The sequence below is a fragment of the Neomonachus schauinslandi genome, chromosome 9 (assembly GCF_002201575.2).
Source record: "Neomonachus schauinslandi chromosome 9, ASM220157v2, whole genome shotgun sequence".
Classification (NCBI taxonomy): Eukaryota; Metazoa; Chordata; class Mammalia; order Carnivora; family Phocidae; genus Neomonachus; species Neomonachus schauinslandi.
This window is the reverse complement of record NC_058411.1, coordinates 105,826,293-105,846,025: the sequence shown is the minus strand read 5'-3', so window position 1 is coordinate 105,846,025 and position 19,733 is coordinate 105,826,293. Positions and strand designations below refer to the sequence as shown.

The 19,733-nt window shown below is 36.8% G+C and overlaps 1 protein-coding gene across 2 annotated transcripts in view; it reads right to left on the bottom strand.

Moving 5' to 3' along the window:
- The window catches only part of MAP2K5 (mitogen-activated protein kinase kinase 5), a 247,019-nt gene that overhangs the window by 132,988 nt on the left and 94,298 nt on the right, over nucleotides 1-19,733 (bottom strand). For both annotated transcript variants that reach the window (XM_021693799.2, XM_044917822.1), the window contains exons 12-13: nucleotides 11,452-11,513; nucleotides 5,994-6,042 (exon numbers count right to left, since the gene is read on the bottom strand). In XM_021693799.2, the coding sequence (XP_021549474.1) occupies nucleotides 5,994-6,042; nucleotides 11,452-11,513 (111 nt within the window). The remainder of the gene's footprint in view (nucleotides 1-5,993; nucleotides 6,043-11,451; nucleotides 11,514-19,733) is intronic.

Here is a 19,733-nt window from a genome sequence, read left to right as displayed (position 1 = left end):
GTTCCCTATTATTACTGAGTAGTATTCCATTGTATGGATTAACTACAGCTTGTTTATTCATTCATTGTCTAAAAGACATCTGGGTTGTCTCCAGTTTGGGGGGGACTGTGAATCAAGCCACTGGGAGTGAGACTGCTGGCTCATGTTGCAGGAAAGTGTCAAACTGTTTCCCCAAGCAGCTGTACCATTTCATGTCCCTGCTAAAAATGCAGGAGAGTTTCTGTTACTCCATATTCTTGCCGGCACTTATATTGTCTCTTTTTTCTTTAATTTTAGTGAAGGGCTCCCTTTTAACAGAAAAAAGTAGCAGGAAACATTTTCTAGCACACTGAACTATTCACTGCTGAAACTTCAAGCAACCCTGCCTCCTTTCTTTCTCTTTATACCTGCAAGCAATCCATTAGGAAAGTCTATTGATTCTACACTTAAAATATGTCCAGAATCTGGCCACATCTCCCCATCTTCACAACTGCCTCCCTGATCTGAGCCTCTGTAACTCACCTGGATTACTGCAACAGTTCCCAACTGGCCTCCTTGCTGTTCTATGAATACTCCAGACATATCCTACCTGGTGTCTTCTGCTCTATTCCCCCATATACCTACTTGACCAGCTCCTCTCCTCCTCCAAGCTTCTGCTTCAGGCTCATCTTCTCTCTGAGGCCTACCCAGAGAACACTGCAACCTACCCTTTGGCTGCCCCAAGCTTGATCTACTTTTTCTTTTTTTTTAAAGATTTTATTTATTTATTTGAGAGAGAGAATGAGATAGAGAGCATGAGATGGGGGAGGGTCAGAGAGAGAGGCAGACTCCCTGCTGAGCAGGGAGCCCGACGTGGGACTCGATCCCGGGACTCCAGGATCATGACCTGAGCCGAAGGCAGTCGCTTAACCAACTGAGCCACCCAGGCGCCCTTGATCTACTTTTTCTTTTCTCCATATTACTAACCATCTTCTAACACACTGTATTTACTTTTTTATGTTTATTATTTATGGATTGTCTGCCAACCCTGTTCTACCCCTGCTAGAATGAGTTCCATGAGTGTAGGAATCTTTTTTTTTTTTTTTTCTTATACTAATGTATTCCAAGTACTTAGAGCAGTGCCTGGAACATACCTGGTATTAAATAAATAGTTGCTAAATGACTGAACCAACAACATGACTTTGGAATCTAAGGTAGCACCAATTAGATCTGTGTGAGGCCAGATTTATAATAAGTAAAGCCAGGGGCAGAAGATAACATGTTGAAACCACAAAACTTAGTTTCTCTAAACACAAATCTATTTGCATAGCATTTGCCTTCAGAATAACATAAAAAATATATAGGGGCACCTGGGTGGCTCAGTTGGTTAAGTGCCTGACTCTTGGTTTCGGCTCAGGTCATGAACTCGGGGTCTGAGATCAAGCCTGGTGTCAGGCTCTGCGCTCAGTGCAGACTCTACGTGAGATTCAATCCTTCTCCCTCTGCCCTTCCCCTGGCACGTGTCACGTGTGCTCTCTCTCTCAAATAAATACATAAAGTATTTTTAAAAATTTAAAAAATATATTTATCTATAATACAAAAACATTAAAAAACTCTCCTATTAGAGAAAGCAGATGAAACGAACCAGGTTCATATATAAACAAAAAATGTCTTGGGACACCAACTATCTAGGTTTTTTTCTTTCTATAAACTTCTCCATCTGTGTAAGATTACCCAAGCCGGATTGCCAATTTTATTTTCTTAATCTAAGCTCTATTCTCATTACTCTTCCATTTCTATTTTTTTATCCTCAGGGAAAGAGAGAGCAGTTACTGCCAGGGCATTCTCACATCTTCCAAAGAAATGACACAGGTGTTAATCTTGTATTTATGTTTGATGTGGGTAATAATGGCTATGGCTGGAGCTGCAGGTTTATTAATATGCAGGGCTCTCACCTCATTAGTGGCGATGTATGTTTTGAAGTTAAGCTGCAATGTTTGCTGTAATGTCAAATCTGGTCTGCCAGACTTTTTCACTGTTCATTTTCTTTGTTTTTACCCAGTCAGTACATGCTATGCTTACAGGGCTCACACATGGGCTATTTAATAAAGACAATTTTCCACAGTAGTTAATCCTGGTGGAACTTTCAAACATTTTTAATAATTATGTCCTCATGTGATACCACATGTCTATCTTAGAGAAAAGGTTTTCATAATTTTTGAGCCAGTAATGCAAAGAATAATAAACTCTCTTCCTGGCTTAATCTGGAAGTGATATGTGCTTAAACTGGATAAAGTGATTAATGCATAGTTATTATATAATAAAAACTTGTGCTCATTATTAGCATTTGTTAGTTAATGAAGTACTTGCATATATATCTCAACCAAATCTTTACAAGAACAAAATAAACAAGAGTAAAACCTTATTGATGGGGCACATGTCTGGTTCAGCTGGTTAAGTGTCTGCCTTTGGCTCAGGTCATGATCTCAGGGTCCTGGGGTTGAGTCCCACACTGGGCTCCCCACTCAACAGGAAGTCTGCTTGTCCTTCTCTCTCTCCCTCTGCCCACCCCCCCCGCTCTCTCTCTCTCAAATAAAATCTTAAAAAAATAAAATTTTAAAAACCTTATTGAATATAATATTTGATAATCCATTATGAACAGCAACTGTTATACTTTAATTCATAAAAAAAAATGTCCAGTGGACATAATACATATCAAAGGAACAAACCTGTGGCAGACTAACAAGCCTCGTGGGATGGGTGGTCTCACTGCGCTGCTCAGAGTTTGTTCCACTCTATGGTCCTCACTGAATATGCGCTGCAGGAAAGACTCTTAATTTTTACCAGCTTGTCTGGAAGTCATTAACTGTGTTTTATAAATTCCAAAAGATACTATTTATGCATTTATGTTTTACGGCTAAAAATCCAGGACCACAGTATTCCAAGGAAGCCATTTAAATGTGAGAAATAGTATTTTTCTCTTCTCATTAGGTAACTGAATGCATCTCCGTTTCTTCATCTTTTAAAATTTGTGTTCATAAGTACAAGACCCTGGCTCTAGGGGCAGCATTTGTAGGGAAAGAAATGATGATCGAAGAACACAGGTACTTAGACTAAGACAAAGGAGAAAGAAACTTAGATCACTCATGAGCATTTCTCTGCACCATCTTCTGTTTACTCTGTTCTCACAGTACCTGTAGCGCCCCCCCCAAACCCCGCCCCTACCCCCGCAGAAGGACCACTGCCTTTGATTTGACAATGTGACACATATTCAGCTAGAATTCCCATCATCGTTCATTTAGAGAAAGTAAAAATGAGTACATGGGCTTTTAAGAAGGTACAGCAATAAGCCTATATAGCAAAAGTGTATAACCAAGTATATTACCTATTTAATTGCCTTAGCTGAACTTGGAAGCTCTGATCTTTAATTGCCTGATTGAACTGATCTAAAAAGCTATAATTTTTTAATCAGGGAGAAAATTAAATAGCTTTTTGGTAAATAAAAAGGCATCTTTAATCTTATTTTTATGGAATCCAAGTTATTAAATATGGACAAAACCTCTAAAATATTAAGTTAACAACTACTCAATCTAGAGTAAATTTCTCATTACAATGCTTCACAAAAGTCTTCAGGGACACCTGGCTTTTTCCACTCTTCAAATAAAAACACATGCTTTTAAATCCAGAAGATAAAAGTTTCCGTGAATAACCAGGAAACTCTAAAGCTAAGCATATAAATATATTTAATGAGGTGTATTACCACAGCATATTATTTCTTTAGTCGAATACTCATAATTACTGGGGAATGATTGTTCACCTACACTATAATTCATTAGTCTTTCCATCTAGACAGATGCAGATGCACACTGACTCACTGGTATTTATTTAAAACCCAAATCCCTTGGGAGGGTTTGTTCTACCACTATCCCCACTCAGCCCCTCACGCATATCTTCCCTTAACTAGGAGCATTTTACAGTGGGTGATGCTTTAGGAATTCAGCGGGCCAGCAAAGACTGAGAAGAGAAGTACAAGTTCAGGATTCCTTTTCGAAAACTTTATGTCCTCAATCAGGAAAGCCACTAAGGCCACCAAGGTATGTGAAGCAATCTCTTAAGGAACAGTGTATGATGATATCTGAAATGTTCGTAAAAGGAAGGGATGCAATTGTATAGAAAGTGAAGGCTTCCGCAGTAACTGACCAAAGAACCTTTTCTTAGCTCAAGCTGCATCCAGAGCTGGGGAGGACCTACTTGCCTCTGAGAGGCTCTGGTCGACCACACTTGCCCACAGTGATTACAGATGGTTGTTCTGGGAATCTGATGTACACCCTGTACTTTATTTTTAGATCCCAGGCATAAATCCACTTGAAACATGTATATCAAGATCCCATTTCAAAGAAAAATTCAATTTTTTCTCCAAATCGAAGAGTAAGACTAAAACCAATGATTGCAAAGAAGAAAAAATAAAAACAACTGCAGAATAACTAAACAGTATTTCCCTATCCACTATGGTTTTAAGTGCTTCTAAGATTGCTCACAGAAAGTTATGACTAGGGAGAATTCACTATAAGCCAGAAGTATGCTGTATGCCCAGAGTATAGGATGATCCTAAGGATCACTTTAATAGTAACATTTGCATTTCCATGGCAAGGTCCTTTTAATGAAGGCTTTGCTATTGAGAATTGATGTCTTCCTTGAGTTCCTTTGTCAAAAGGATAGCGGATGTCCATAAAAATCAATAAAATGACAAGAACTGACCACTGTGTTAACTCCTATTAAAATGGCCATTACCACTTCATGGGTTGGTGAGTGTGGGGAGGTAGGAGTACAGGGAAGAGAAGCAATATAGGTCATATTATGTTAGATACCATTCTCTCTATTAAAAAAAAAAGACAAAGAAAAAGAAAAAAAAAAAAAGAAATACCATTCTCTCTTAACCTTGGTCGTGAAAATGCTCCATTCTTTTCTCACCCACCAGATGTGTTCACATGATGACTTCTTCCCAGGAAGAGTAACACTAACACAACTCAGCTCACTCCCCCTATGTCTACATTTTGCACCAACTATACTCTAGAAATAGACTGGACGGGCTTTAAGGGAAAATTTGGTTCCTGATTCCATTTAATCCACATAAACACCTTCAAGAACTGCAAGTTTTACTTGCCAAAGTCTACACCTCCTCTTCAAAAGAGGACGAGGGATTTAAGAAGAAATCTGAAATCACTAGGATATTAAAACCACACAACAAAAAACAACCCCTAGGGACCAATGTGTACTACAGTTGAAGGCATCAGTTGTTTACTTGCTCTCTCAAAGCTTATACCTTTTTTAAAAAAAACTTTCCTTTAATCACATCCAATGTGTATATTGTTGCATTCCCCAAATGTGCATAAAGTGGGGCTGAGCAGACGTGTTAAAATCAAACAGTACTGTTAGTAATAGGAGGCCCTGAAGTTACTTTGCTATAGTCTGTTTCTCATTTAATAATTTGCTCCAAATGAATTCATGCATTTTGGGAACACTGAAAAATTCAAAGGGAGGTTCCTTTCACAACATTCAAGTTACCTGATTATTCTTCTCCAGTGTTCTGTTAATAGACTGGGAGACTAATTTTTGATGCATTCACCAACTCCTTATTTAAAGCTTTACTTTCAAGATATGTGAAGCAATCTTTTAAGGACCAGTGTATGGTGATATCTGAAGCATTAATAAGGGATGCAATTGTATAAAAAGTGAAGGCTTTGCAGTAATTAGAGTTAAGGATTAAAAATCAGATCCTGTTATTTTCAAATACTATGAAATACCTTTTTACATGTTTGGTAAATATCCACAAAAATACCATGCCTATAATCTAAATCAGAGCAGCTGAAGGAGAAAATAAGCAAAACATTTATAAAGCAGGCATCTTTTTGACTACCAAATATATCAGCTGGCTTAAATATCAGATCGTTTATTTTATTTAAAAAGCAAGGTATCTGGAGAGCTCCCCACCCAACCTCACAAATTAATTCAGAGCTCGTAAGCACAGTACATACCTCTATGTAAAATCTTTAAACTCCACAAATAGGTAAGGCCTTTAACAACCTAAATTTAAGAAAGAGAAACAGTCCAATGATGATTTTTTATCAGAAATTTTCCACATTTAAACATATAATCATTATCAACCATAATTCTTCCTTTAAAACTCTGAAAACCAATAAGTGTTTATTACACATCTCCCATTTCTGTGCCAGGCTCTTTGAGGATGCCAAATGTGTAAACTACAGCCCTCCTTCCTTTAATGGGCTTACAATGTTCTGAAGATAAGGCACGATGAATGAAAAAAAGGAAGGTATGTGCATGTAACATGACCTGGAAGTACATCTACTAAGTTCTCAGTGGTGGTGTGGGCAGGGAGGAAAGGCTTTCCCTTCTTATACTTCTGTATGTGGATTTTTTTTTAAGTCGTGATATTTGTGACTAAGGAAAGACATTTTTTAAAAGCTAACTAATGAAGACAATGGGTGGAACAGAGATTGCTTTTCCTGCCCATAATCAGGAAGGCTTTACCAAAGTATAAAGAAAGTGTTCAGGACAAGGTAAAAATATACTGTCCAAGTGCTGGGGCCATATACTCTTCAAAAGATCAAGGTCAGGAAAGACAAAGAAATGCTGAGAGACTGCTCTGGGTTAACAAGAGACCAGAGACATGACAACTAAATACAATGTATAATCTTAGACTGGATGCTGGACCAGAAATGTTTATTCTTTTGGTCTAGAAAGGGTATTACTGGACAACTGGCAAAATCTAAGTTAGGACTGCTGATTAGATAGCAGTACTGTACCAATCAATGCTAATTTCCTGATTTTGATCAGCATACAGCAATGATGTGAGAGAATGTCCTTGTTCTTAGGAAGTATGCACCTGAAGTATTTAGGGGTAAAGGGCCATTGATGTCTGCGACGTACTCTCAAATGTTTCAGGAAAAAAACACATACCAAATGTGGTTAACTGGTAACAACTGGGGAATCTGGAGGAAGCATCTTTCAACTTTTCTGTAAGTTTAAAATAATTTTTAAAAGATATTTCCAAAAAATGTTTTAAATGATATTCAGGTAGGAAAGATCAAAGTATATCAAGATGAGCAGCCTCACAAGCCAAGCTGGTGGATGCAGGCATATGTATGGAGTCATGTAGAAAACACTGAAAGCGCAGGTCAAAAAAATAAAGGGAGAAAATACAAACATCCGAATTAGAATGGATTTTTGATTGAACAGCCTGTGTTAAGAATAATCAGTCAAGGGGCACCTGGGTGGCTCAGTCGTTAAGCATCTGCCTTCGGCTCAGGTCGTGATCCCAGGGTCCTGGGATTGAGCCCCGCATCGGGCTCCCTGCTCAGTGGGAAGCCTGCTTCTCCCTCTCCCACTCCCCCTGCTTGTGTTCCCTCTCTCACTGTGTCTCTCTCTGTCAAATAATTAAAAAAAAAAAAAGAATAATCAGTCAAATAAGATTCTGAAAAAAAGATGTTTCTAAGACCCTAAGTACATGGGTTACAAGTGCTGCCTTCTATGTGAGAAGTTTAATCACTAAACACTTTAACAATCTTTACACAGAAATGGTTGCAAAAGGGGATGCACATGTTTTTATTCATACCCACTGATGCTGTATGCACATGACTGTGAACTTGCCAATTTCAAGGTTGACTATTCATAATTATGCATCAGATACAATGAATGAACCACTATCACTCAAAATTTACTTCCAGAATTTAAAAGTACCCACCATTACAGAAAATTTTAGATGAGTCAGGACTATAAAAACAAGGAAACCTGCCATTATGAGGTATAACTGAGTGATTTACATATTTATTTTGAAAATGATGAAAAGAAGGTTGGGGCTAAATCTGGAAGGATTTTAGTTGATCAATTAAGACTAAGAGCAATACTAAAAAGAGAAATGCAAAGAGAGAAAACCAATTTCCAAATACTAAAGATTTAGAAGAAGGTAAAATCTGTATCAATTAATGCTGAGCAGAGATTAACATATTTTAATTCTTTTCTTAGAGGGGGATGTACTCCTGAAAGATTTGCTAGCAAGGTATGATCATTTCCACAGTAAGCTTATGTTTTAAGAGAAGAGAATACATTTTTACAGCAAATTATTTTTTCTAGGATTTGGAATAAGTGGCATTACAATAAAACACATATGTTCTGGACAGTAAGATAGTAAAAAAAACAAAAAGAAAAGAAAAGAAAAAATCAAACTAGTAATAATGATAACCAACAGAGGAAGGAAACAGGCAAAAATATTGCCTTAAAAATCAATAATGAAAACAATTTTCTCTTTGGGTAGGAGGATGAGGCCATCTTATTTAGCATGGAAGTAATCACCTCTGAGTTCTGAAATTAGGGTTAAACTTCTCAATTTATAACCTTACTTGCATATTATAAAACCTTCCCATTAAAGATGGTTCACCATTAAAAATTGGTCCCACGAAAAATGAATAACCAGAAGACACACAAGGGGAAGACAATCCATATATTCAGATTATCAGGCAGGAAAAAAAGTAAAACAAATACTGATTTTGTAATACTTACTAAAATTACAAATCTTATTAGAGCTTCAAAAAGAATGTACGGTTCTTCCAACTTTGTCAAAATAGATTACATTTTCCTTTAGAAGCATATAAAAAGCAGTGTACAAGGATCCAGAAATCTGTCCATTGAAACTCTAGAGGGTATTATTGGTACTCAGTAGGCTAGGTTTCACAACAATGACTTGACAAAGCCTTGACACTGAATGTACTTGTATCTGCTGTCAATCACTCACTCCTTGACATGTCAAGTGCACATCCTTTCAGGGACAACTTCAATCAACATTAGCACTCAAAATACAGCACACAGTGTCACTGCTTCAGAAATGAGAGGAAAAACAAAATGTGCAAGCATGGCAGGGAATGGCAGGAAGGCATTCCTCTTTCTAGGAGACCACATTCAAATGGAAAGTGGATAAAAATCACTGAGCAAGTTGAAAGGCTGAAATCAGCCAGTTTATGTGAATAATTTTTTTTCCTGGGAAAATATTCTCTTGCCATATATCCTATGAGAGAAAATTCAAACAACACATCATATAAGCTGACAGGGGTCCATCCTGTAACGAACCTTGAATCTTGGATGTCAACAGCATGCCAGGTTATTAGAACCTGGGATATAAAGCTAATTGGGGGGAGGAAGAGATGCCTAGATGTCGTTCTATGACATGAAAGGAATCTGAAGCAACTGTATGTGTCACTCCACTCCTTTCTCATATACTTCTCTTTTTTTTCTCTTTATTTTTTTCTCTTTAACCTTGTTCTCCTTTTCAGGCCTTCCTCTCCTTTTTTTCTCATTCTCTTAGGAAAGCAGAGTGAAAGAGCATGGGGCTTGGGGTAAAACAGCGCTGGGTTCAAATCTTTACTGATTAGTTATAGATAACTTTAATTTTTCTAAACCTCATCTTGCATATGTATAAAATATGATCAATAACCTACAATCTACAGAGTTTACTATAAAGATTAAATGACATAATATTTATACATAAAACACTTCATCAACATTGGCACAACGAGGTAGTCAATATACACCTATTTCTCTCCTCTCTCCTCTGATTCTGTTGCTTCTGACGTGGCAAAGAGCACCCATATGCTTTTCGGCCTCACGGAGAGAACTCAAGGGAACAGTTGATCTGTCTTCAGAACAGTAGAGGAGAGATGACCTACAAACATCAATTTGCTAGTCTTATTTTGATTGGGGGAATCCTTCCACTCGTGTTTGTCAGCTGCAACAAAGACTTATCCAAGTTTGTAATCTAATCAAATTACATTAAAAAAATACGCTTTGGAAGCATTATATAAGCTTAGGCCCCAGCAGAGTTTATAAAAAGTGGCAGGTGAAGAGCAAAATTATCAAAAGCATTTCTTTTACTCTGGCCACAGGCAGTTTTCATTACTATGACCTGATGAGCCATAAAAGCTAAAGAAATTGGACACCTTTTGGGGGGGGGGGAAACCCTAATTTTTAAAAAAATGTAAGGGCAAATGTAAGTAATGCTTTGGGCTAGCACTTATTTTAAGTGCCTTTCACTAAAATAATTTTTGTCATATTTTTGATTAACCAATAGGTAACCTCGGTATTTGAAGCCCGATTATTATTATTATTTTTGCTGACTCCATTCACTTTGCAGGATTCTCACTCCAGTAGAATTGAAAAGACCAATGGCCTTGTGTGGATGCTCTACACAAGATGGAGGTAAGATTTATGAAGTCCAGGAAGAGCACACTTCTCTGACTGAAGGAAGCAGATTCCTATTTTAGCCAAGTTCAACACATAATTGAGTATATAGAACTCATATACTTTTCTTTTTCAATTGGTATTCTAGCCTTTTTTTGCCCTGTATTATACATGTTATTAAACTTTAGAGCCAAGAACTGCCAAAAGCCACAAAGCATTCATTCCCCTCTGAGATTAAAAGAGGAAATGAAACATTTTTATTTTCATCTAAAATAGTGATTTAAGTACTCAAATTTCATATTAAACTAATCTACCTAAACATGTAGATTAGAAGCTACTTAGCAATAGCATCAGAAAAGAAAGTTCTCATCACCCTGGGCAGTTCACACTAATAATTAGAAAGAAAAAAGGAAAGCTGTGAATTACAATGAACTAAGACTAAATAAATGTCCATGTTGGATTAAAGGATTTGAGTTGTCAGTTTGATGTATAATGAATGTGAAAAAGAACCATTTAATTAAATGGTACATGGTATAATCACTTTGTTCTGCATTAAACTGCTAGAGTTATCAGAGTGCCTTTAGTTTAGCAACTGTTTACTATTACACCACCCCATGACTTCTCTTAGACACTGTTTAGCCTGCATTATTCCAAATTTCAAATCTGGAGCTTATATAGTAATGTTAGTCTAGTTGAAATATTTCATCAATTTATGTATGAATGCAGAAAACAGGAAAACTGCTTTTAATCACAAAGGGAATAAATTCCTAGATATCGCTGGTTAAAAAATTAAAAACCACACAAAAAGTCTGCTGAAATCTTTAAGAATAAAGTAGTGTTTTCTTATAAATAGTTTTATTTTAATAATTTGGACTTGAAAAGTATTTTCTAATCATAAGCCTATAACTACAAAATATTCCCCAAACAGCTTTCTTGTTGAAGAACCTGGAAATGTTACTGGTTAGCAAGTGTACTACAGTCTCTGTAAACACATGAAAGCAGAATAGGTCACAGATCACAGGCCCCATAAGCCTGAAGCATGTCATGTGACTATGTTGTTACTGTGGGTTGGTCTATGAAAAGAAGAAAATGCAAAAATGACAAAAGAAGAGAGTTGAGAAGGCCCTGGCAGTCAACAGGGATTGAAAAAAAAGAAAACAACATCATGAGGATATAAGGGGAACAGATTTGACTAGAAAGATTCAATCACCCCAATTTCATAAGGTTGAAGCCATATATACTCACTGCTATTGCAATTCTTCCAAGGACATGCTCTGGAATTTTTCTATATACATCCAAGGATCCCCCTGTAGAGACAGATATGTTGCATTATTATAAATAAAACTACCAGAACACTGCATTGGGCTTCTCCTCTGCGCATTCACTGTGAGAATATTTTTTTTCTTCTCTTCTTCTTACATTGTGCATTGGATATCTAAGGTCAAATTGGTTTTTAGTCCAATTTTACTTATGACATAATATCACACTACCAGATGAAGCATAACTAGATATTTCCATTTTATTTCCAAGTGTATTACATACATGTAAAAACTGAAAGAAACTAGTCAAGGGTAGGCCATGCCTCTCCACTTTATGTAAAATTAAATACATACACAAAACTAAAGATAAACAGGTCAACCACATTTAGGTATCTACCTTGTGTAACAGTTTTCTCAAATGTAAACCAGGACTCTGTCTTAGAATTTTCAAATTAACTAAACAAAAGGCAGTGAATATAAGGTCCAAAATACACATAAAAAATTAATAAAGTAAAATAGTAATATTAACATCTATCTAAATGAATGTTATCCTTCAAATTAAGACAAGAAATCAACCTAGTCCAAAGATACTCGGTTCAAAATGGTTTGGATTTTATTTGCTTTAAAAATTCTCTTTGATACCACTTCAAAAACCACTTTATGAACTAAAAAAGAAAAACCAATCTCCTTGTATCATAATATTTTTCACTAAAATGGTATTCACTAACATCCTTCATCTTTACTAAATCCAGCTTTTAGCAGTTCCAAAAACCGAAACCATTAGACTGTAAACAGAAGGACAGAGCCACATTGTTTACTGGTTTTAAGTTTTCATCAACCTAAAAATGGGCATAACTAGCAGACAGTAGTTATTTGATAAATATCTGTCAAATGAATCAACAGATAAACTAAAGTCCACGTAAACTTCACCAGATAGGTATAGTTGCTCTGAAAGCAGTTTCAAAACAAGGAACCACAGCAATAGTAACATTGCTGAAACTAATTGCACAGCTTTCCCAGGTAACTATTTTAAAGGAACCAATATTCACTTGGAAGTATAAATTTGGGTATGGTTGTCACATTTTTCAATCTCACACAAGTAATATAAGAATTTCAGAAAGATATGCAAAGAACCACTACTTCACTCATATTAACAATATAATTCTATGAGAGCTATAAAACAGTATGCAATAACCTTTCTTTGAGTCAAGTTGAGGTGTAGTCTTTCCGTTCTTTTTTTTTTTTTCAGATTTTATTTATTTTTTTGAGAGAGAGAGGGAACACAAGCAGGAGGAGGGGGAGAAGGAGAAGGAGACTCCCTGCTGAGCAAGAAGCCCGATGCGGGGCTCAATCCTAGGACCCTGGAATCATGACCTGAGCGGAAGGCAGAAGCTTAACTGCTTGAGCCACCCAGGCGTCCCTAGTCTTTCAGTTCTATAAAGGAATTATCCAGAATATTTGAGAAATAATGTCCATTTCAATCAGAGGCTAAAAATTCATATTTAATCACTTTACTACTAGATGATTTGTAAGTATGCCTCATATGATACTAAAATGGAGCATGTTATTCTTTTGAAATGAAGGTAAGTGCATTTCACAAGTATGAATATTTTTATGTGTCAAGTTTTCCTAAAGCTGAACATCAGAAAAAAATTATTTTTCCTATAAAAACAAATGATATCTATTGCATACATATAAAGCTACTGACTTTGTATTTATCCTGTTTAACGCAGAAAAATCACTTCTTTAGGTAACTCTGACGTGTAGTTTCCAGATTCTTACAATAAGCTGGAAAACCACTAAATGGTACAACTTTATGCTTTGGCTCTGGGTGCTACCCGGAAGATAATGAAAAAAAGACACTTCTGCAATGAACTGAATCATCTTTATTTACTAAAATAGCACTTTTATTATAGATGCAATAAAAGTGAAAATACAGTAAGAAAACATTTCATGTTCTCATTGATCTTTCAAATGAATTGGCAATTGCAAGAATAAACAGTCAAGAAGATCAAGCTTTACGTGCTGGTATTTGGAAGACTGACAAATGCAGTGTACTGGACCAATCCCTTGTGAAGTGAAGGGAAGCTTGAGTGGCTCAACAGTAGGAGGTGCAAATCCATTCACATACACTAGTAAGAAGTCCTGAGATTTTTTTTTTTTTACATAAGATGTAAATCAGGGTTTAATTAGCTAAACAGACAATCAATAGTCAATAAGCTAAATGGAAACGCCAAAGATTACATTACTACCCTTATTGGTAGAACAAGCCAAAAAATAATCTCATTTTGAGGTAGTTCACTGGTTTTTGTAAATATCCATTTGATTTCGGTTATATCCCACTCTCCTTAGCCACCCACATGAGTAAATCTTTATATACTGGCTTTGTGTCATCATCCTGTCCTTGACATAATCATTAGAGATAACTCAAAGGCAAAAAAAAAAAAAAGGATCTGGCAGATCCACTCAGAATCAAGAGTTCCTATTAAGCTTAAATACGTTCTCTTTGTGCGATTATATAATTCTTAGGCTAAAGATGAAAGATTTTCAGTTGAATTGGTACTGAGTTTTACTATCACTTCTATCTTACAGGCCTATCCCAAAAAGGCAATTCTTAGACTCATCAAGTCACCCAACATTAGTGCTAGAGGGACATTAAAGATCAGTCCAATGACTTTATTTGACAAATGGGAGAAACTGAGTCCCAGAAAGCTAAGTTTTCTAGTCATAGCCATGAGTCAGCTGATTGGTAGAGCTCAGGTAAGGTCTCATCAGCCTTTGAAGTCCCAGAACTGCAAACATTTAAAAGGTTTCCCCATAACATCATAGAGCTTAAGAATCACATGTGAACTTTTTTACAGTTTAATATAATGTGATATTACCATTACTCAGATAGTTTAATCTTAGTTGAGACATTGGTATTCAAGGCATTTAGAAACTCATTTCTATGTTGCACAGTTGGTTTGAACCTTTTATTCATGATTCTAAGGGGACATCACTGGTTTGCTCTCTGTGACCTGTCATTTCTCTGTGTTCCCTGGCCTCAGACCACCCCTAGCCAGTCATTTCATTGCACACCACTATCCACCATAGGAACCAGGAGAAGAGTGCTAAAAATAGATTAGCAAAAAACCCCATCTCAACTGCCAAACCATATACTTCTCTTGATGAATTAGGGCTATCATTTTCATGGAACTAAGCCAAAAGGATTCATGGCATAAGGTCTGTGCTTAACCTAATACGGGGCTAAAATATAGTATCTTGCATGTAGGATAAACACAAATATGTAGTAAATGAACTTCTCAAGAAGCAACAATACTGTCATATTCATCCCAAAATTTTCCTTAAAATGGCCATGATTATTATCAATACTAATTAAATTAAAATCTGGAACTATAAGCAAAAATTTCAGAAGAAGCCCTTTTAGCTTCTGTTAGATGAAAAAATAAAGAACCCTTTCTTTCAAGTACTCAAGGGAGCACTTGATCCTCCCTTTCTTTCTCTACAACATGGGTTTTTGGGGAAAAAATGTTATTCCCAAGATGGCAATCCCAAACCATAGGCATATATTCTGAGATGCTATATTTGAGCATTTCTGAGGACATTGTTTTACTCAATGAGAAGGCACATCACGTCACTCCCTTATTTGAATCCTTCCAATGGCACCCTAATTCAGACTGATACACAACTTCCTTACATGGCCTACACAATCTAGCTTCTGCTTACTTCTCTGGCCCCTTGTCCAGCCTCAGGGCCTCTCATCACTACTCACTAGTCACTCTGGCCTTCTTGAGGGGCCTTGATTATATCAAGTTTGCTCCCACCTTGATGCATTTATACTAGATACTACGTCTTCCTCGAAGATGTTCCCCATGACCTTCCCTGAGTGGTTCATTGACATTAAAGTCTCTGCTAAAATGTCACTCCCATAAAAAAGCCATCCTTGCCCATCCTCTCTAGCTCCTCCTCTCCTATAGTCATCATCTGCCCTGCTTTATATTCTAATGAGACTTCTCCCTCTCAGAGAATATACTGTGTGTTTCTTCTCAGCCTCCTGTTCTAGAATTTAAGTGCCATAATGCCAGGAATTAAGTCCTATTCACTACTGTATTCCCAGGTTTAGAACAGTGTCTGAAGGAAAGTGCTCAATAAATATTTGGAAATAAAGGACTAATATGAGGTTAAAATAGTGAGAATCTACACTAAAGGAAGAGTACTAGGGTTGGGAGAAAGTTGTCAAGAAATTAACTGCAATGGGAAGGGAAGAGAAGAAATGATAGAGGGCGGTACATAGTTTTTGGTCCATATATTTTTGGGGTACATTTTACTGTGTTATAGAGAAGGAAGATCCAAAAGAGAGAGGGTGACTGGTGGAGAGAAATCCACTGAGTGGATGCGCATGTGGAGGGACTGACCTCGTGCAGCCCTTCATGTGCAGGGAGGGTCAGGTGGGTTCACGTGTGGCTAGGCTACAGGTAGAAGCACAAGGAAATGTGAGAGCTCACATCTGAAAGTCTACGTGATCTCTGAGGGAGAAAGGAGGAGGTCAGATCTGGGAAAGGGTAATAAAATTTTAGGATAGTTGATGTGCTAAATAACAGAAAGATGGGAACTGGAGAACAATCTGCAAAAAGTGGGAAATTTTAGTGTTCAGGGACTGATTAGCACGGAGTAAAGGGAAGCTGCCAAGGAGCAGTAAGAGAGGGGCTTTAGGCAGCTCAAGTCTAGAAAGGAGTCATCTCAAAAAAGACAGTTAAATATAGACTGTAAAGTGAATGTTTTAAGGTAAGGACTTAAAGTATTAAAAATATGTCATCTTTGGGGTGCCTGGGTAGCTCAGTCGGTTAAGTGTCTGACTCTTGGTTTTGGCTCAGGTCATGATCTCAGGGTCATGAGATCAAGCCCCACATAGGGCTCTGCGCTCATCCTGGAGTCTGCTGGAGATTATCTCTCTCCCTCTTCCTCTGCTCCTCTCTCTGCTCTCTCTCTCTTTCTCTTTCTCTAAAATAAATATATAAAATCTTTTAAGAAATAAAAGGGAGTCCTTCAGACTGAAGGAATTTCAGAGGAAAGTTACTAGACAGTAACTCAAATCCACACAAAGAAATACAGTACACTGGTAGAGGTTACTATATAGGTAAATACAAAAGACAAGATACATGTATTTTTTGTTTGTAAGTCTTTTTCTCCTATCTGATTTAAAAGAGAACTGCAGGAGCACCTGGGTGGCTCTGTCATTGGGCGTCTGCCTTTGGCTCAGGTCATGATCCCAGGGTCCTGGGATTGAGCCCCACATCGGGCTCCCTGCTCAGCCTGGAGTCTGCTTCTCCCTCCCCCCTCCCCCTGCTTGTGCTCCCTCTCTTGCTGTGTCTCTCTGTCAAGTGAATAAAATCTTTTAAAAAAATAAATAAATAAAAAAGAGAACTGCAAAAAACAGTAAGTATAAATCTGCATTAATAAGCATACAACTTATAAAGATGTAACTTACATGGCAATAACAGTATAAAGGAGAGGGAAAGAATGGAGCTATATAGAAGCAGTGTTTTTATATACTTGAAAAAAGTTGATATCAATTGGAACTAAGTTGTTACAAGTTAAAATGTTAATAATAATCTCTAGGAAAACCAAAAATATAACTCAAAAAATATAGTAAAAGAAACCACAAGAGAATTTAAGCAATACATTAAAAAATATCTATTTAACATAAAATAAAGCAGTAATGGAGAAACAAAGGAACATAAAAGATGTAAGATGTAAAGAAAACAAGTAGTAAAATGGCAGATATGAATCCTACCTTGCTGGTAATTACATTAAAGATTTAGTTATTATTTGGGGGTGGCAGGGCAGAGGGAGAGGGAGAGAGAATCCCAAGCACACTCCACACTGAGCACAGAGTCTGACATGGGTCTCCATCTCATGACCCCAAGATCACGACCTGAGCCAAAACCAACAGTCAGACATTTAACTGACTGCACCACCCAGGCACTCCTGGTAATTATATTAAATGTAAATGAATTAAATACTGACAGATTGGCAGAACAGATTAAAAAAATGACCCAACTCTATGTCTACAAGAGATGCACTTTAGATTCAAAGATTCAAATAGGTTGAAGGCCAAATAGCAAAAGATATAATAAGCAAATAAGAATCAACAGAGAGCTGGGATGACCACACTAATATTAGACAAAATAGACTTTTAGACAAATACAGTGACTAGAGACAAAAACATTTTATAATGATAGAAGAGTCAATCCATCGTGAAGATATAACAATTATAAACACATATGCACCTAACAACAGAATAACAAAATATGTAAGGGGACAGGCTGGGGATTGGATTATTCTCTTCTTTTGTTCATATATTTCTATAGTTCTTTTTAAGACTCTTCTCTTAAAGATTTATTTATTTATTTGAGAGAGAGAGAGAGCATGGGGGGGGGAGGGTCAAAGGGAGAGGGAGAGAATCTTCAGACTCCCTCCTAAGCACAGAGCCTGACGTGGGGCTCAATCTCACAACCCTGAGATCATGAGCTGAGTTGAAATCAGGAATCGGATGGCTTAAGCAACTGAGCCACCCAGGCGCCCGCATGATCATTTCAACAAACACAGAAAAACCACCTGACAAAATCTAATGCCTTTTCATGATAAAAATACTCAACAAACTTGGAAGAGAAGGGGACTTTGACAACCCAATAAAGGACATCTACTAAAAACCCACAACTAATACCACACTTAATAGTGAAAGACTAAAAGCTTTCCCTCTACGATCAGGAGCAAAAGAAAGATGTCCGCCCTCACCACTTCTACTTGACACTGTACTGAAGGCTGTAGCCAGGGTAGTTAAGCAAGGTAGAGAAATAAAAAGCATCCAGATTGGAAAGAAGAAGTAAAACTACATCTATTTGCAGGTGCCATGATCTATATAGAAAACCCTAAGGAATCTACGAAAACCTATTAGGGTTAAGAAACAAGTTTAGCAAGGTAGCAGGATACAAGATCAATATACAAAACTCATTTATATTTCTATACACTAGCAATGAACAATTAAAAATGAAATTAAAAGTTCAACATATAATAGTATCAGAGAATATTTAGGAATAAGTTTAACAAAATAACTGCAAAACCTGAACACTGAAAACTATAAAACATCACTGAAAAAAATTAAAGAGGATCTGAATAAATGGAAAGACAGTCTGTGTTCATGGAGTGAAAGACTTAATATTGCTAAGTTGGCAGTACTCCCCAGATTGATCTATAGATTCACTGCAAGCTGTATCAAAATCCTATCTGGACCTTTTTTGGTGTGTGTGCAAATTTAGCAAGCTGATTACAAAATTCATATGAAAATGCAAAGGACCCAGAATGGCCAAAATCATCGAGAAAGAATAAAGTCAGAGTGCTCACACTTCTTAATTTAAAACTTACCACAAAGCATCTAGAATAATAAAGTAAAAGCAAGCAAGTGCAGTCTGGTATTGCCACAAGGATGGGCAAATAGATCAATGGAATAGAATCAAAAGCCCAGAAATACATTTCATCGTCGGTAAGTTTTTGACAAGAGTGCCAAGAAAATTCAATGGGAAAGAATAATCTTCTTAACAAATGGTGCTAGGACAACTGGATATTCACATGCAAAAGAATGGATTTGGACTCCATACCATATGCAAAAGTAACTCAAAATGGATCAAAAACTTAAATGTAAGAGTGAAAATTATAAAGCTCTTAGAAGAAAACAGGTATAAATTTTCAACAGTTTCTTACATATGACATCTAAAGCACAAACAACCAAAGAAAAAACAGATGAAATGAACTTCATCAAATTTTAAAACTTTTGTGCTTCAAAGGACACTATCAAGAAAATTAAAAGACAACTCACAGAATGGAAGAAAATATTTGCAAATCACACATCTGATAAGAGTCTAGTATCCAGAATATAAAAAGAATTCTTACAAACTCAACAATAAGAACACAAGTAACCCATGTAAAGATAGACAAAGGATTTGAATACACATTTCTCCAAGGAAGATATACAAATGGCCAATAAGCACATGGAAATACTGTCAACGTCATCAGTCATTAAGAAATCTAAATCATTCAACAAATGGTGTTGGGAAAATTGGATAGCCACATGCAGAAGAATGAAACTGGACCATTTCCTTACACCACACACAAAAATAGACTCCAAATGGTTGAAAGACCTCAATGTGAGACAGGAGTCCATCAAAATCCTAAAGGAGAACACAGGCAGCAACCTCTTCGACCTCAGCC